Source organism: Bactrocera neohumeralis, unplaced genomic scaffold (genome assembly GCF_024586455.1).
Source record: "Bactrocera neohumeralis isolate Rockhampton unplaced genomic scaffold, APGP_CSIRO_Bneo_wtdbg2-racon-allhic-juicebox.fasta_v2 ctg165_3, whole genome shotgun sequence".
In the NCBI taxonomy this organism is placed as follows: domain Eukaryota; kingdom Metazoa; phylum Arthropoda; class Insecta; order Diptera; family Tephritidae; genus Bactrocera; species Bactrocera neohumeralis.
In genome coordinates this window covers 105,222-124,114 of record NW_026089795.1, presented here as the reverse complement: position 1 = coordinate 124,114, position 18,893 = coordinate 105,222, and the positions used below count along the sequence as shown (strand labels likewise).

The window sequence follows — 18,893 nt, the reverse complement described above, 5'->3', positions numbered from 1 at the left end:
CAATAACGGCTCTGCCACCAAGGCTTACGTCACACCAGGCGTTACTGCTTTTTATTCCACATATACATATACAATCTCTCACACAGCTATAAATATAATTTTCAACTCAACTCATTAAACTTTTGCGCGATTTTTCCGCGTCTTTAGGCATTAAACTAAGTAGCAGGGAAGCGAAGGCACCCCTGGAATTCTTACTTATAAGCGCAGATAATGCATACTTGCAAGTAATTAGTCAGTTGAAGCGCGAATTTTCACACCCTTATAATCAGCCTTGCCTCACCGTTCGCAGCCAAGATTTTCGTTTGCATCCAACCGAAAAGCTTTGTGACTCAGACCTTTCGTGCCCGCACTGCTCATTCGCACAACCAGCAAGCATTAGTGAGTAGTGCAGGCGTTGACTTTTGAACTGTCAGTCGCTCTGGCGTGCACTCCCTGTTGGTGCATAGTACACACACACAGACGAGCATAAATAGATTGGCCAAGCGTGTCGATTGTTTACCCCACTCGAATCGGAAATGCGACAGCACGCTTCGCTGAACTCAATGCTGTCAGCAGCCACTCCCCGCTGCTCCCATTTTCATGTGATGCCCCAAAGGTGTCCCATTCTGCATCCTTTTGCGTCATTTATCATTGTGCTGTGCAACGCAACAACAAAAAGGGCTCCCGTCCCTGTTTCATTTGTGCAAAGTTACGGCAGAGTGGTTTCACTCCTCTCCACCTTCGGCGCCATTCCACGGGTACAGTGAGTCATGCACAAAAGCCAACTCGAATTGCTTGCTGCGGCGAATGGTAAATTCGTAAAAGTCATTACAACACGTGCGAATTCAAAACAACAAAACTGAAAAGCACAAAAAGCAGTAAAAAACATCAAAAATATTTATTAAACTTGGGTTCAATTGTTTAGCATTTCTGCTGATACATACACGTAGCATTTTTATACTTTTTCCCCTGTTGTTTGCACTTCAGCGCTTTGTTGCTCATACAAAGCAACTTTTGTGTTTGTTCTGAATGTTTTACTGGTCACTCTGGTTGAACAGATTAAAATGGTCAGAATTCATCGAAAAAAAGAGTTAACAGAGGATTATTTTTAGCATTTAATTAATTTATTTGTTGGCCATTGTATTGTTTTCGAAAGCATTGCTTTAAAGGAAAACGGTGGTCACAGAGGTTAAATGGGCTTCACGCATGACATATGTACAGATCATACATACATACATACATATATATATTTGTATGAAATGCAAATGAAATAAATATCTGCGGTCATAAACATAGTACGAAAGTACAATTTTAACTTAGAACGAAAATCAAGTTAAAATACTCAATTGGCTTGCAGAAAGCAATGTTTGCATGAAAGGAAACGAAAGCAGAGGAGAAATTTCTACCAGCGTTTGAAAAACTACGCTATTCTCGTAGCATTTCATTTTACTCTTGCTACCGCTCTCACTTTGTCGGGAGCCACAGCGTAGCCTTAGTATAACAATGTAAAGTATGTGCTCTACTCTGCTCCGAGTTTTGTTAGGTAAAAAACTATAGCTGGAGCGGGAGCAAAAAATTAAATTCTGCGCTATGCTCTGGTTTGAAATTGTACGCATATACATACTTCAATGTATATTGCAAAGAATCGAAAAGATTTCTGTATATCTAAAATTATAATAAACCTTTTTATCAACACTCCAATTATTCCGTTATATCTTTATGTTAGATATCGCGTTTGGTTTGTTATGAATGCATTTGCGTCCTTGACCAATAATCTAGCAAAGTATCCGCAGTGCCTTCACGATGAAAATCCCAATGCCATTTTTTGTTGTGATATTAAATATATCGGACGGGCTCGTCTTAAAAAAAACTACCTGGTTAAGAAGCAAAATCAGTATAACCCATATACTAAGCATGTTTGGAAATGAAAATATTTACTTATTTCTTTCTATTTTTGAATTACTAAAATTTTCAAATGATTCTTACATAAATTTGTTGAACAAATGCTTATGATTTGAAATATAATTTTTGTATTTATGAGCTGTATTGAAATTTAGTATAAAGAGATAAAATGTATCCTATGTCCTTACCCTGCTTCTAAATTACCTCCCCACCAATTTTAAGCCAAATCGGTTCAGCCGTTCTTGAGTTATAAACGACTTTCTTTTATATACTAACTTGTACCATACTTGTAAATGCCAGAAAAGCAAAAAGAAAAAAAACAACAAACACATGCGCGAGCTGTAGCACATGAAAATTTTCATTTGCTCTGCTGTGCTACCGCTCCCAATTTTTCGCTACCGCTACGCCAGAGCATAGCGCAGAACTTAATTTTTTGCTCCCGCTCCAGCTATAGTTTTTACCTAACAAAACTCGGAGCAGAGTAGAGCACATACTTTACATTGTTATGCTAAAGCTACGCTGTGGCTCCCGACAAAGTGAGAGCAAAATAATTTTAGAAATTTTGCTGCTAGCCCTGATTTTTACAATCAAAAGTTAAAACAAAGCTTGTCATGCAAACATTTTCTACCTTTCTGCAATAAGCTAAATATAACAGATTTTCAGAAAGACACATCATTACTCATCAAAAATTTAGAGACTTGTTTAAAAATATATGTTAAAAAATTCTATTTTTTTTACAAAATAGCCAAAAATATAATTTTTTCAATTTTAGTATAATCTCTTCCTAGGAGTCACTCGTCCAGGGCTTATCTGCATAGACAAGCGGATTGACAAGGCCTGGCAAAAGAAAGTCCAGCTGAGTTAAATCTCACGATTTTGAAGGTCACTCCACATGCCCACGACCGGAGAAGAAACCAAACGTTTCTTTCTATAAGTTGTTTGTTTCGGTGGCTGTATGGCGCCGTCTTGTTAGAACCAAAGGGTGGACGACCTCAGCATGAAAAAGTCACGAATCATGGCGCTCTAGCGATTCCCTTTGACCGATTGATTCCTTCTGCCAACAGAGCACACCAAACAGTGACTTTTTGAGGATGTAACGGCATCTCAACAATAGCTTATGGATTGCCATCGCACCAAATACGGTCTTTTGTTAATTAACGTGTACTCATTCAACGAAAAGTGAGCTTTATCCCTGAACACAATTTTCTTGTAAAAATCGGCATCTGTGGCCATCTCGTTTTGGGCCATTCTCCGAATGAGTTACCGGAGTAAATCTGTTCATTATGAAATGACAAACTAAATTCTCTACGAATCAAGTAACAACTGTCAAAAGACCAACTTCAAAACAAGAATGGCCTCATTGATAACTACACGTCTAAAAAACACCCGTTATTTAGGTGATTTGCAAGTGGTTTAAATTCATACTTTTCTTTTACTTTACTGTGATCTTAATTATTTTACCTTTCATATTTTAGTTACCAATATCAGCAATCAACGATTCAAACTAAATTGAAATCACTTTTGTGTTTCGTTTATTGCAGTAACCTCGATCAGAATCAGCAGAACCGCCCGAGTCTTTATGGGTTGTATTTATTTCGAGAATATCAAATGAATGTGGATTCTTACATAAAATAATATTTGTTCATTAATATGTTTTATCATGAATAATTTCAACGAAAAAAAGATAATAACGTATTTATATTCTACCATAATAACAATAAAGACATTACAATATATTCTTTAGTTATTTCATAACGGTAAAAACTTTAACCTTGCTTAGAGCTTTCAGATTTTTAATTTTATAAATCGTAATAAATAATAAATTTAAAAATACTCACGACAAAGTTTAACATAATTTCATGATATCTGTTTTGAAAACGAAATACGTCTGTTGGGGTTCTCAGTTTTTGTTTTATGAAACGCAAATTATAATTTTATTATTACGTTTGTAAATATGGAAATAGTCATAACACTCTCAAAAAGTTCAGTAGTCAATAAAACGAAACATCATAATGTATATTTACGACTTGTTGAGCAACGAATATTTAAGAGAAAGTTTTCTAGTTTCCAATTCAAAGGGAAAGATCTCAAAATACAAATTCTCGTCGGCACTAAATACATTAAAGGACAATGATTTATTTAAATTGATTAAGTACACTGAGAAGAATAAGTTGAAGAATATTAACACTGCCAAAAAGCTTCACAGCGCTTTATAACGGTTCGTAAGTCCCAGAACTTGACCAGCTCGGAATTTCGCTTACACGGCTTAAACTTGAATCATGGAATAGTAAGATGCGCATTTTTCTGAATTTTCGTTTTATTTTAAATGAATGCATAATATCTCAAGAGCGTTGTGTCTAAATTTCTAGTCGATCCTGGTAAAATTATAGTTATGGCAACGTGTATACCTGTCTTATGACCGTTTTACATTTTCAGATTTTAAAGCGTTTTATCCACACTTCCCGTTTTTGAAGAGGTGTCCCTCATAAATTCAAAAATATGTCACTGATCGTTTTGAAATTTTGAAGGCTATTACATAATTTACCCAGGTCCTAGGTAAGGCTGAATTTATTCATATAGACAATTAATGAATTGTTTTTTTTATTAAAAGTGTTTCCAAAAAGTCAAAATTTATAATTTCGAAAAACACCTCCAGAATTACTTGAGCAAAGCGAATATTCAACGGCATAATTTTTGTTTTTTGTTTTCATATGATCCAGCACTGAACTATGAAGGGCATCCCAATTAAATTTTTTTTTCGAGACGTAGCCATTTGTATTTTTTAATATTTTTCAATAGTACGACCATGAGGTGGGTAAACTAAAATGAAGTTACGTAAATACTTCCTCCTCTTTGCAATAACAAAAGTCAGAAGCGTTTCACTAGCATTAGTCATCAGGATACATGTTAACAATAGCAACAAATCAAGAAGTCAGGATCTTGAGGAAATGGAACTTTAACTACACACGCGAGCATTCTACTTCGCCCGAATCATGAAAGTTTGCAATCCAATCATAATGCTATTCATTCAGTTTGAGACGCCGAGCAGGAAGAACGGGAAATAGCGCAGGTTTTGCATAATAAATCCAATAAAATTTATAACAACAGAAAAGTCTACGACAACAGACGGAAAAAGCGCAAGGATGACATCATCGGCAGCAGCCTGGTGCAAAAGCATAAGTATGAGTCTAGACAGGAAGCCGAGGCACAAAATAATACGAAGAAACATAACGATTTAAGGAGTGCAGTGTGTTTGTGATGATGATAATGATCATCGTAGCAGTAATGCTGGACGGCTAAATGGAAATGTGAGTGCCAGCCTTTGTGAACAGAGTGTGTTGCACGCATCCATTTGGCGACACGTCAATCTTGTGGTTACTTCGCCTGCTTTGATGATGAGCCGCAGAACTTAGGTGCGAAGAAAATTATTTAAATTCACGCTTAAGAATGCTTAATTATATTAAAATGTGTATGTATGTGTAAAATGAAATTGTCGGCATGTTCTGTGTTGCAAAAGCCAACGCCGCACGGCTGCTGATAATCTGCAATTCGAATGCGCCCACACTCTCGCCTGCACTCAAACTCTCATAAAAAGTGGTTATAATAAAAAATAATAATCGTAAAAGAATTGAGCTAAAATTTAAGTAAAAAATTACTTTTATTAGCAAGTCACATATGCATCTGTGCGTTTAGTGCTGCCTGCATCGCCACTCACTTCCTGTTGCCCTATTTCCGTGCCACAGTGCGGCGGCGTGGCATTGTGATTGCCTGCGCTTGTTTAGGAGCGTGCGTTGGCAAGCCGCGGCACAGACAAACGTAATCAAATGCGGCAAAGTCACTCCCAATAAATATTTACATACATATGTATGTACATACAAGCGTATGGTAGCTACTGAAGCAAGAAAAAAGAACGTTTGAGGCAGCATTAACAAATTAGTTGCATGCACAGGCGGCGCTGCATCTCTCCATCGCTCGCAGTGATCCATTATCACGCGTTCCAATTGACGCTCGCCACAGACACATACGCGTAGCCAAGTCTCCGGCGCATGCATACATACTTTATATTTACTACTTATATTCAATTTCATTCTCCGTTTTGGAGCTACCGATTTTGTCTGCGACTCGCCGCTCTTGAATGACTTTTTAAGAAAATCAAAACAAATAAATTTGTGAGGAAATTTACTACAATAGGAAGACGATACGGCAAGAATTACTCGCCGCGTACACTTTATTTTAAGTATGTGGCAGGCTTGCGTGTGTGTGTGTGTGGTGTATGCGTTTACAATTCTATATTTGTTTGCTTTTAATGTTTTGTTTTGAGTTTTTCTTCACTTGAAGTGCATCATGCGTTGAGTTAACAAAAACCAGGCAAGCGTACTTACAACAATTCTCACACATACTCATACTTCCATACATTCATACGTATAGTACATAACATATAAAGATCGTATTAATGAAATACACACGCTGAACATACTTACACTGCGCCACAATTGTTTCTTTTCAATCCATTGAACTATTTTCATTTCGGAAGACATAGCGCATTCGATTTCATTCCCACACAAACCTCTATATATTACATACTACTAGGTGCATGAGGGCATTGAGCAGCAATTTTTGAGGCGTTAATTTTGAAAAAAAAAAATACTCGGTTTAAGTGATTAGAAATACTTAGTACTTTACTGAAAGTAGGTTCTTGAAACGCTCGACAGCTCTTCGAAACTATACTGAATTTTGTACTGTAATAAACCAATTCAAAGTATTTTGGTACGATAATAGTTTCGAATTAACCTCAAATTTCTACATAATAATACTTTATTGGTGGTGAACAAGCCGAAAAAATATAGTGTTACTTCTCATAAGACAAGGCCAGATATATTAATAATCTGAATAGGGTATATTAAGTTTGTTCAGAAGCAAACGTCGGAGACCCTTTACAATTTATATGACAAGGTAAGCCGAATTAATCTTGGCCGTACGCAAAATAGTCCGTCAGTTCTTGAGAAATCGATCTGAAATTTTGCGAACGTCCTTTTTCTCCAAGAAGCTGCTCATTTGTCAGATATTCAGCCACTAATTGTATAACTGCCATACAAACTGAACTATCAAACTCAAGTTTCCGTATGAAAAACTTTTTTGACAAGGTATCTCCACGTAGTTTAGCATGAATTATTTTCCAAGACAGTAGTACAAGCTCCAAAATTGTTGAGATCGGACTACCATAGCACATATGTATGTAGCTGTCATACTAACTGATCGATCAGAAACAAGTTCTTGTCAGAAATCGTGAACTTATGAAGGGTATTCTAACTTCGGTGCAACCGAACTTCCGTTTTTTGTACTATTTACCGTCTCTTGCCTTAAAATATTCTGAAAATATTATTTTTTTTGCTTTTCAAACTCATATTTTGCTATGTCATTTTAGTTTGGACATATCTCTGCATTCATCCTGCGGCCTGTGCTGATACAATCGCACACTCACGAATCGATCTTCAGTTGATTAAAATGCAGGGCCATAAACATCGAATTTCATGATTGAATTTACTGTCTCCATCCACTGTCGCACTCTCTATCAACTGTTCATGTTCTCAGCACAACACTTTTCGGTAAGTGTACAAGAGTCATTGATTAATCAATTTCATCGAATATTAATGCAACGCGCGTACACATCGACATACCATATAGATATGCAACTTCATACGTCATATACCCAACGCACGAGTAAAGACCATTAAAGTAATGATAATCAATATTACTGCGGCTTATACCGCGGGACACTAAACGGTCAAGCAATGCAACGACAGAAGTGGTGTACGCGGACAGTGCGCCTCATGGCCGCCTCGCTTCGCTTGCGCTTCTTTGGTCGGTCAGCCAAGCGTGCGATGAGAAAGTTCTTACGCCTTGTCATCGCGCTTGATTGAGTGGCCATTTGTGACCAGTGAATACTAGGAAGAGATTACAGAAGAGCCCAAGTACATACTTATGCATGCACACACGATGGCGGACAGATGCTTTTTAAGAACACAATATTCCGAGGTGAAAGGTAGACAGTTTTTCTTGGCATTTGTGGGTATAACGCTTTTAATGATCTGCACAAATATCAGAAAATATTAAGTCCAAACACTTACATAAGATACTCCTCTTTCATGTATTTTATCTCATAAGACTGAAAGCTGCTGTAAATAAATATTTATTTCATTCAAGCTTCTGTGGTCCCTCTTGCTACGGAGACGATAGTTTAGGTCAATAAAGTAGTATTTTCAATTCCAAAATCATCTAGTTTACGTTTCGTGCGTTTCGTGTACCAAAAATTTGGTTCTGTTGTGATCAAAGTTAAGTCTGTTCTTCACTGAAAAGCTGGAATGGCTTCGAATCTATTGGTATATTTGAAAAAGAGGAAATGATGTCTGCAACTCAAAATTGTAGGGTACAATCATTCTATATAGGGTATGATATGCGACGAAAAGGCTGAAGCTGTTATAATTACAATTCAACGGCCCTAACACGAGTAAACCATTAATGACTGTACCGCATTGAAAACTAACGAGAAAATGAGCTGATATTTTGATAAATAAATTGTGGTAGATATATAGTTTGGTTTCTTACAACGGTAACCACTTTCTTATTACTTTTTCCTCACTTTCGAAAACAATTGAGAATAATTTTCGAATAGTTACTTTCTGGATGACTGGATGAATACACATAGTGATATGTTATACCTGTCTGAGAAACCCATACATCTCTCTTTGCCCCCAGCTTGATCAACTCGCCTGTTCTTGCGGCTTAGTTGACGATCGGGGTCTCCAAAGTTCAGTTCTAGAATCAAGTTTCGTTATCATAACAATAAAATTAGTTGAACTAAAGCCGCTTTTTTGCGTGCATCAATTAACTGAGCGGTCTAAAGTGTACGTTCTGTAGATGCACACATTTTGTACTGTTTTGCATTAATTGACATTATGACTCTATAGCATAGTCGCCTTCGCATTTCTGCAAATAATTTATGCTATTAAGTGAGCTTTACAGTTTAGTCAGTGGCTATGTGGCTTTAGAGGCGAGTGGGGTTTCCTTTGTAAGCAACAGCAAATAGTAATTAAAGACGGTGACACTATTGTCCGGCAAGTATGTGAATTGCTGCAGAGCCGATGCTCACAAAAGGAACTGAAGTCACGCATTTGCAGCTCACTGCGAACGCAACAGTAAATGACAGCGGCGACAACTCAATCTTGACTTGATTGAGTCAGGTCAAAATAATTGAACAAGCTGCTTGCTATTGCATAGTCTGTGCAACATTTAGCATTTGCTGGCTTGACACTGTTTACCGTTTAAGCGAATTCCAAGTGCCCGCCTTCAGAATAGCTTCTCCCTTACAGCAGCACGCTTACTTTACTCACTTAAGCGAAAAAGGCTTACGAACAGTGACTTTCTTTTTGCTGTTGGCATATTGACTTTGTGTTACTTCTTTCTCCTTTGCTTTTGCTTTGCGAGAAAAAATTTACATAATCGTTAGTACTCGAGTTGGTGTTAAGTTCTTGCGTTGCGGATGTTGTCGCGCAGCTCCATCCGTTTAGTAGTCTTACGCTTATTAAAAAATTGTTTGAGTTCGCTTAAGTGCAGTTTTATTAATTTGCAGGTCAAGCGGTGTGCAACTCTGACGGTGTTATGCTAAACACAACATAAAACATTATTGTTGCGGTAAGCAAGTAAACCTTCAATTTCGAAAAAAAATTATTCAATACACAATTTTTCGTTCTACAAAAAGGTCTTATTGATTTAATCCGTATTAAGGTTATATGTATGTACATGCATCAAATATAGTGAGTATGATTGAAGCACGATTTAAACTGAAAATAAAGCGCTTGTTTACATTAAAAAAATGTGTAGAGCAAAAAGTTAAATTCACTGCTGAATTTAAAAATTAACTTGAGAAATATCGGAAACCCTAATACTACTACTACTCAGATTTCAAATACTTGAGTACTGAGAACTCGGCAAAATTCCTCAAAATTATTTGGGAAAGTACTAAAAACAGCAACAGTTTAATCATTTTAATCACTACGTTCTGAAGAATTATGTAAAAATATAAGGTCCGTTTGCTCAATTTCTGGTCAGCAGACATCTGTCGCTTAAGTTCTGGTTAAAAAAGTACCGAAAGAAGGAGTATTGCTTAGGTCAACCAGAACTTAAAAGATTGCATGATTTTCAAAGTAGGATCGATGTCTAAAACCTAGGCTTGGTCTGGCAAATAATCCATTACCATGTATTAATTTTAGGAGAAAATTATAAAAAGTGTAAATTCCACGAAAATATTTTGAAGATACCGTATATCACATGTTCCTATAAAGTAAGTCCCAGTGTGCAAGCTTCCAGTAATTATTTCTTATGGTCACAACTAGATCCAGCTTCAATAATTAGTAACGGTATAACAAACATAAGTCAGTTAATCTGTACAGCCATGTTCGGAAATGAAAGTTCTGCAGATAAACACTTTTGAAGCTTATAAGCTTTTTTCCTAAATAAATACATTAATGTTTGACTTCAATTGCTTGTTAGCAGTAGAAAATTGTTTATACTCTAGTTTGACAACACTTCAAACGAAATTTGTTTTAGAAGGGTTGAGTTGAAAACCATACCGAATTTCAAAATATCGTAATTGGGACCTAAGCCTTCATGGCTTTTGCATGAGCAAAATGCAAAAAGCTCAGTGCAACATTTTAATCTTCCAAAAGCAAAAAAAGACTTCGCATATTTTGGCTTATCTGTGAATTAACCATTGTTATTGTTGTTACGCTAATAATTCGAAGAAATTCTTTTATAATAAAGTGTTTTACTCAAAAGCGCGGAGCTTAGTGCAGTGACACCTTCTACATGGTGCTATAATATTTTTTATTTCAATTAATAAATTTATCAACATTTTGACTTTAGAAATTCATTCCAAAGCATTATTCATTAAGGCAAGCTTCACATTTACCCTCCTCTCCATATTTACAGGCTTTGCTGTCCGAGTCTAATGAAAGCTGTCCGTTAGTTTGTACGCGTAAACCACACATTAATCACTTAAGTTATCTATGAACCTTTGTAGCATATAGCAACATACATACACACATATGTATGTACCATATTAACCTCACTAAGCGCTTTTAATTTACATCTTATACTTTATAGCTGTAATAACTGAACCATCCAATTTGCCAAATAATTTCCCCAAAAGCAAGGCTACAATATCCGAATAAATATTACATATCGATTACTTTGGCATATGGCTGCCATACAAACTGAACAATCAAAATCAGGTTTTGAATGAAAACTTTTTTATTTGTGAAGGGTATTCTAGCTTCGGTGCAACCGAAGTTAATGTTTTTTTCGAAATGTAAATTAATTTTATGTTTTCGCTATCAACAAAAATAACAATAGCAATATATTTTATTACGTCATTGTGAGTTGGAGCGTTTTATCAATATGTTTGTTTTATCCACAACTTTGTACATGCCACCAAGTATTCACATTTATATTATATTTTCTGCTGTAAATGTGTGTGTTTATCGTATTTAAATCATCTTTTCAACGTCTCATTAAATCAATTTTGCCTTAAGAAATGCGCAAACAAAGCAAAAGAAACTGGAGAACAAGTACATACATATGTACATATAAAGTAAATTCGCATATGTATATGTATATGCATATGTATATGTACATATTTTGTCCATGTGTGTGTAAATATATATTTACTTACATAGGTGATTGATCGCATATTTTTTACAAGTACACACAGACATATGTATTTCAACGCAGACGTGTGTGCGAATGTTAATAAAAAGGTATGTAAAATGCATTGAACTAACATCTTCACCGCTGTTGTTGTTGGCATAATTGCACGTAATTGCGCGGCATAATGACGCGGTAGCTACAACAATGACACAAATAATGCTTGTCTTTGTCTTAACTTATGCCACTCATATGTGTCTACCAAACAAGCCAGTAGTACATGGCAACTGACCTTATTAGCGCGTTGTTGTTTTTGGGATTTTGTTATTTGTTGTTGCCATGTTATTGTTGCACCAACCCAACTTGGCAGCGGTTGTAGTTGCAACAAAAATATTGCTTTTGCATGTTGGCTTGGAAAGTTGGCCAAAATGGTGACTAAACGCCACGGCAAATATTTGCAGTTATGTCTTTCTATTACATGAAGAATTATAAATCATTATTATTTAGTATAAATACAGATTAGGTGGTTGAGTTGGTTATGTGAACATAGTTATGATTGTTAGTTTATACCTAACTATACATTTACATGGTATGTATGTATGTAGTATATGCATATATAGCCTTTTATGCGGATCCGCTGCAATTGTGTCTAATTAAATTTTGATACGCTTAAAATATTATTTAATATTGCAAATAATGTTTCAACAAAGTCGGTCAACATCCATTAATAAATTAATTTAGCTTTCGTGTGCATATTTTCGCTTCATGTGGCGAGGTTGGCTTGGAATTATTAGTATTCTTTATACTGCAAACATAGTCATGGCTGAATTAACTGCTACCTTCAAAAAGCACACCATGATATAAGTGTAAGGTTGTGTCGATAGCCAATAAACAGCAAATTATCGAAAGTATTTTAACTCATAATGTCAAAATCAGCTGTGAAACTGTCAACTATAAGTTGGTTTCCTAAGGGATTACATGGGATTACACGGATAAAAAACAGCCTCTTTTCAACAATTTTTTCTCATATAAAAATTTAAATATTTTTTATTGTTACAAACATACTCTATAAATAAAGAAATTAAAAAAATATATATATTTTGAACTCCGCCATTGTGACGCCATTTCCGGTGACCCCTCCTTGCCCGCCTTGGCAGGATAACTCCTTACAGGTTTGACTAAAGTGAAAAATATGTGTGTTTAGTTAAAACTTTAAATTAGAACTTGAACGAAGCAAAAAAACTGAGAATTGGATTTTTGGCAGACATTTATACAAAAAAATAAAAATTGTTTAAATCGAAAAAAATCCTTTGTCCAGTCTTTAGGAATTGTATCTCAAAGACCTGTGTGAAATTTCATGAAGATCGGTTAAGTAGTTCTCGAGAAATCTTGCCAACCGACTCCAAAAACACAATTTCGAGAAAAACACGCTTAAAGACCGCACCTTAGCCTAGCTAGCCTCGAGCGCACAAGTTGTCCAGACTGTATCTACGAAACTATTATCTACTCGAATCCACTTGAAAAACCCATGTAACTCCTCGGGCCAACTATCACTAGCAAAGTTTCTGCAGGAAAAGCATTTCTTAACACAAAAAACTAGCAGAAAATCGCACAAATTGAGAGCGTAAGAAGCAATAGAGGTGCTGGTAGAATGCTAGCATGATATACATACATATATACATACTTGTATATTGGATGCATTGCACTTTTTAAAATGGAATACAATAAAAAAATTATATTGACAGCAGGCCCAACAGACCCAACTTAAACTGTTAAAACAAAGCTTCGTATCAACTACAAATTTTCGAAAGTATTTCTAACTCGATACATTTTCGCCGGCATAACGACTTCGTTTTCTTATTTTTTTTATTTATTTTGTTGTGATGCTTTAAAATTTGTTAATAATTTTTAGCCGTTTTTTTCACAAAAACAAAAACAGAAGAGTAATACATATGTATATATGTATGTATATGTACATATGTGTCAACGTTAGTATAAATCTACTTCAAAATATTCCACTAACACCTTTTCTTAAAAATTTCAATTTCACGTCTTTCCACCAACTTTCAGTTTTACTGCAAATTTTACACCGTATTTTCTTTCATTTTATTTTTCGCTCTGCATCAAGCGGGCACCAGCAGAAAAATATTCGGTTAAAAGTGATTATTCGCAGGCATGTAATTAATTGAATGTTTTAAGCAGAGGAGATACTTTCTAATTTCTTTCAGCGCATGTAACAACAACAACAGCGCAAATGGACCGGTAATTATTGTACAAGTGTAGTATGAATTGTATTGATTGTGAAGCTGAAAGCGAAAGCGCTCTCAAGAGAGGCAGAAAAAATATGCAGAAATATTGGCAATGGACGAGTGTTGAATAATGGTCAATCAAAAGATCAAAATAACAAAAGCGAAATAAGCAGTAATGCGAAACTAATGCAGAAAAGAGACTAAAATAAGCGAGCTCCGAAGGCAGAAAGAAATAAATATTTTCAAACACCCTATTCAAGCGCCCATTGTTGCGTTGTCGTTACTTCGTTTTGTTTACTTGTCTATTTTTGAATTTTCTTCGAAACATAAGAAAACCTAGAAAGTCTCTAGAGCGCACTGATATAAAAAAGTACATTTTTATTGGTTGATGATGCCTTGGTGTACGAAAAACATGCGCCCAATCGAGTTAAAAATCAATTTTTGGCAAACGACAAAGTTAACCATCCACACACATAAATATGGAGCTATGATAAAGTGGCACGTGGCAGAAACTGTGCAACGAGCGGCACTTCAAAAGAGTAGTTCACGCTCACTTACACGCACACACACAATAATAGTTCGCTGATCTTCCGTTTGTGTGTGTAGGCCTGCATATTTTTCGCAGTGACTGTTAAACTATTTGCTAGGTAAAAAGAAGCGCGCTTAAAGAATTTCAAAACTTTTAGAAACAAGTGCAAACGAAACGCAAATAGCAAAAAACAAAAACAAACGAAATTTCAACAAAACGAAACTGTAGCAATCAATGAAAGTTTGTTTTACTTTTACTCTGCAGAATGCGCGATTGGAATTCGAAATGCTAAGCACACACACACACATCCACAGACATCTTTACAAGTCCACTTTAAGTGAATGAAATGCAACACGGTGGTGGCGACTGTATTTAAAACAATTTGCAAAAAAATTTTTTGTGTTTGTGAAACTAAACATATTTGAAATTTAAGTCGTGCGCTAACTTTCTAACACAGATGTTTCAATTTTCGGCAAAATTTAGAGCAAATGGCACGAATGCTAAATTCCGTACAATTATTATATGTATGTACATTATATTATAACAAAAAAACACCCGGAAATTTTAATTAAATTCCTTGATAAGTTGGCAGGACTGTCCTTAGTTACTATGTCAAATATGAGCGCGATCTGTCAAGCAGTTTGTTTACAGCAGCTACTTAAATCAGTAGTGGGTTGCGATTTTTACAATGGATAAAAATATCGGTCAAAGAATTTGTCTCAAATTTTGTATTTCACGTCAAATTTTGTGTGCGGAATCATTGCGAATGTAGGATTATAGGATATTCGAAGTTTTCTTTCGGGTGTTAAAAACTGTTTTATAAGCAGGGTATATGTTCAGGGTATTTATTTTAGAATTTCTAGAATTTCTTGAAATTAAAATATTTTTTGTATTAAATAAACGAAAATCTTCTAACTTTAGTAGATAATAGATGTTTGTGTAACAGTACATCACAAAGGTGAGATTACTCTGGTAATAAATGATAAATTTCCAGAAAGAGCTCAATTTCGATGGGCATATTATTAGATTATAGAAATATCATAGAGTTGAGAGAAGAGCCTAGAGGTAAGTAATTCAGTAATCAGAATATTCTGATGAAGAAGTTAACGAGATATAACGTCTCATAATAACCCCGTAAAACTTTTTGAACAATTAGAGCTTTAAAACTATAGAAATATTTAATTTATATGTGCTTAAAGGGTTACATGGGCTTACGGGTTTCAAAAAAAAATTTTTTTGTCTTATTAAATTCTACAACACTTCTAGAATATTATCCAAAATTGCTCAAGTTGATCAGAGTAATAGTTTCGGAGATACAGTCTTGAGAACTCGTGCGCTCGAGGCTAGCTAGGCTAAGCGCGCCGTCTTTAAACGCGTTTTTCTCGAAACAGAACGTGAAAAACGTCGGATGGCAAGATTTCTCAAGAATTACTTAACCGATCTCCACGAAATTTTAAACAAATCTTTGAGATACAATTCTTAAGGACTTAGACGAAAGATTTTTTTCCGATTACAACTATTTGAAAACAAAAAAATTTTAATTTTGATTTTTTTGCAAAAATGTCTGCCAAAAATCCAGTTTTCAGTTTTTTCCTTCGTCTAATTTCTTAGCTAAGGTTTTAACTAAAACACGTATTTTTCACTTTAGATGATCCTCTAAACGCGGGCGCATTTTTTTCCGAGGGGCTACCGGAAATGGCGTCGCCATGACCGAAAATTGCTATTTTGTAACAATAAAAAATTCTAATAAAATATTTTATTTTTGATATGAGGAAAATTCTAATAAAATATTTTATTTTTTATATGAGAAAAAATTGGTGAATGAAGGCTGTTTTTTAACCGAGGAAACCCATGTGACCCCTTAACCTTTCAGGCATTAATATCTACTAAGACGATGAGGGTACGGTTTGGTAATTTTAGCTATAAGAAATACTCACAAAACTACATTCCTCTAAAACGCATGTTTTTCATGGTGGTAATATGCTTAATACAACGAAAATATTTAGTTTTAGGAATGGTCAGTTTTTGAAAACAATTATATATTTTACCTGTAGCTTTCTAATAAAAAGTCAGAAAACCAAAGGAATACAAATGTTTTTACACGACTTAATAACAATATAAATGTTTATTTGTTTTTTTATAAATTATCAAGTATTTTCTATTTAATCGTAATGGCTGATAACGAAAAAACTTGATTACGGTATCAATATAAAAGTAAATAAACAATCTAATACTTTGATACCGCCATATTTTTTATAGTTCTTATACTTTTATTGATTATGCGGTGAATCAGGTGTAAGATTATGTGTGTATTCAAAAACATACATACATACATACATAGATACAAGTGTGTGTATTGAGCAGCCAAGTATTTGCACAGCTTTCAAGGCCAAACTAAAACAGGTTGTGATAAGTCACTTTGACATTTCGATAAATTTATCTTCACTAACATTACACGAAATAACAATACATAAAAGAATGAATAATTATGAATATCCAGTGTTTTTATTAAATTTATGACGAACAATAACCTAACTTTATGGAATTTATGTATGCAATGTTTTTTTTTTTTTTTTAGTTTTATTCGCCAAACCCAAATATTAACATTATAACCGAAATAAACTCTCACTTTAGCTCACAGAAGTAATTTTTTTAGCACTCTATTAAAAGTCATCTCCACTTACTTTGGAAATTAATAAAGTAATCGCCACTTACCTTTGGTTTGTGCATTTTCGCTCGCGTTGGCACATGCTGCCTGCCAACATATGGTGACCAGCAGTAGGAGCTTGCCGAGCGCTGTTAGGTGGTGGCGCGATAAAAACCGTCGTGACATTTCTCAGCAGTAGAAATACTTAACAGCACAGCTGTGCGAAAGAGGTCCGTTGACAAGTTGAGAGGCGGCGGGAGGCAGATGGCAATGCAATTAATATGCCACAAGACGACAAGTACCCGAGTGTGTATGCAAGTTGCTCGTTCTGTGTATGGCAATGTTTACGTATGCATATGTGTTCGGATTAGTTGGGGGGATGCGTTAACGGGGCCTTAGGGATTTGGGGCTAATGCGTAACACGCGGTTGGCGAGCAGCAGATACTTCACAAGAACAGCAAGCTAAAGAGTCGAGACAACCAAACAAAGTGTTGGGAATGCAGTCGGCAATGATGATGCAAGGCCTATGTAAAACGTGCTTGTTGTTAGTGTTGTTGGTAGCAGTAGCGTCTGCAGTGGATTAGTAGTCAATGCAAGCAGATGTGGTGACATCACACTTCGCACGAACGAACGAATTCAGCCTGTGGAGCTTGCTTGGGCGGACGTATTTGTAGGTGCCAACCCCTTTTTCTCAAGTCCACACTGCTTTTCTTTTTGTTATCTATTCACATATGTTTATGTTTCCCAGACGTAGACGGAAATCACAGGTCAATATAGGGGCGCGTCTGCATACATGTGCACACACACATACGATTGCTAGTATGTCGAGTTGGTAAAAGAAGAATTTTTTAAGTTCCTTACATTAAATATGGATTTGCAAATGCAGCGTCGCTGAGGGTGTGCCACTAAATATATTAATTTTCTCAACACTGCTAACAAGGGGGTGGCGGGTGAGCAAAAGCCGTTATGATTGTTTATATTCTCTTTGTTTTGTTTATTTGCTTAGTTGTTGACATTTGCAACTTTATGCGCACACTGTTACACACAAACTTCGCACGCTTTGTTTGCCACAACAATTAATAGTTGTTATTATTTTAAATTGTTTTCCAAAATTCCAACTTTTTTTATTTATTTGTTTTTTTTTCTACACTATATATATTCCACCACTACAATGAAAGCACATTCAAGCACCGCGAATAAAACATACAAACATCCACGTTTTGTTTATTTTTCGTATTTTTTATCACTACTCCACTCAGCTTCTTCATTGCTATTCTGCACTCTTATTTGGTTATACCACTTAACGCATTACGTTTTCATATCTTTTTTCGAGCAGCTTTTAAGATTACGATTCTCTCTTTAGCTTACTCTTTCAAATATATTTTTGCTCAAGCTTCCTTTCGCTTATTCTTTTCACTAGACATTCATTAAAATCACGCAAAGATATTTCAACTTTTTTGTATTACACTACAAAAACAAATATTTTTTCTAAACTCGCACGCACTTTTCCAATTTCCGCATTTATTTTGTATTCGATTTTTTTAATATCACTGAGCGCACGTCACTTTAATTCTGTCGATTTTTCTACACACTACGAAAACCGATTAATTAGCAGATAGCTCAGACCAGGCATTCAAGAAAAAATAAACACGCATCGACCGAAAAACACTGTGCGCATCCAACCATTTCCTACAATAATCTCCGGTGTCTAATAGCGAACTGAAGTGCAGCAAACGAGCCGATAATTGTCACAATTGGAGTTTAATACTCACGATATCATCCCTGTGGGAAAACAGCTGTTTGCTAAATGAGAATCCAAAGAAAGCAGTATTTCGTAAATAAACAAAACATACTTAAGGGAGAAATATTTAAACTATCAACGCCA

The 18,893-nt window shown here is 35.4% G+C and overlaps 1 protein-coding gene across 1 annotated transcript in view; it reads right to left on the bottom strand.

Annotated features, from left to right (window-relative positions):
- LOC126766542 (disintegrin and metalloproteinase domain-containing protein 12) overlaps positions 1-18,713 on the bottom strand; it is a 117,383-nt gene extending 98,670 nt beyond the window's left edge. The window contains exon 1 of the mRNA XM_050484299.1: positions 17,077-18,713. Within this exon, the coding sequence (XP_050340256.1) occupies positions 17,077-17,194 (118 nt within the window). The 5' untranslated portion in view covers positions 17,195-18,713. The remainder of the gene's footprint in view (positions 1-17,076) is intronic.
- Between the last annotated feature and the right edge of the window lie 180 nt (positions 18,714-18,893).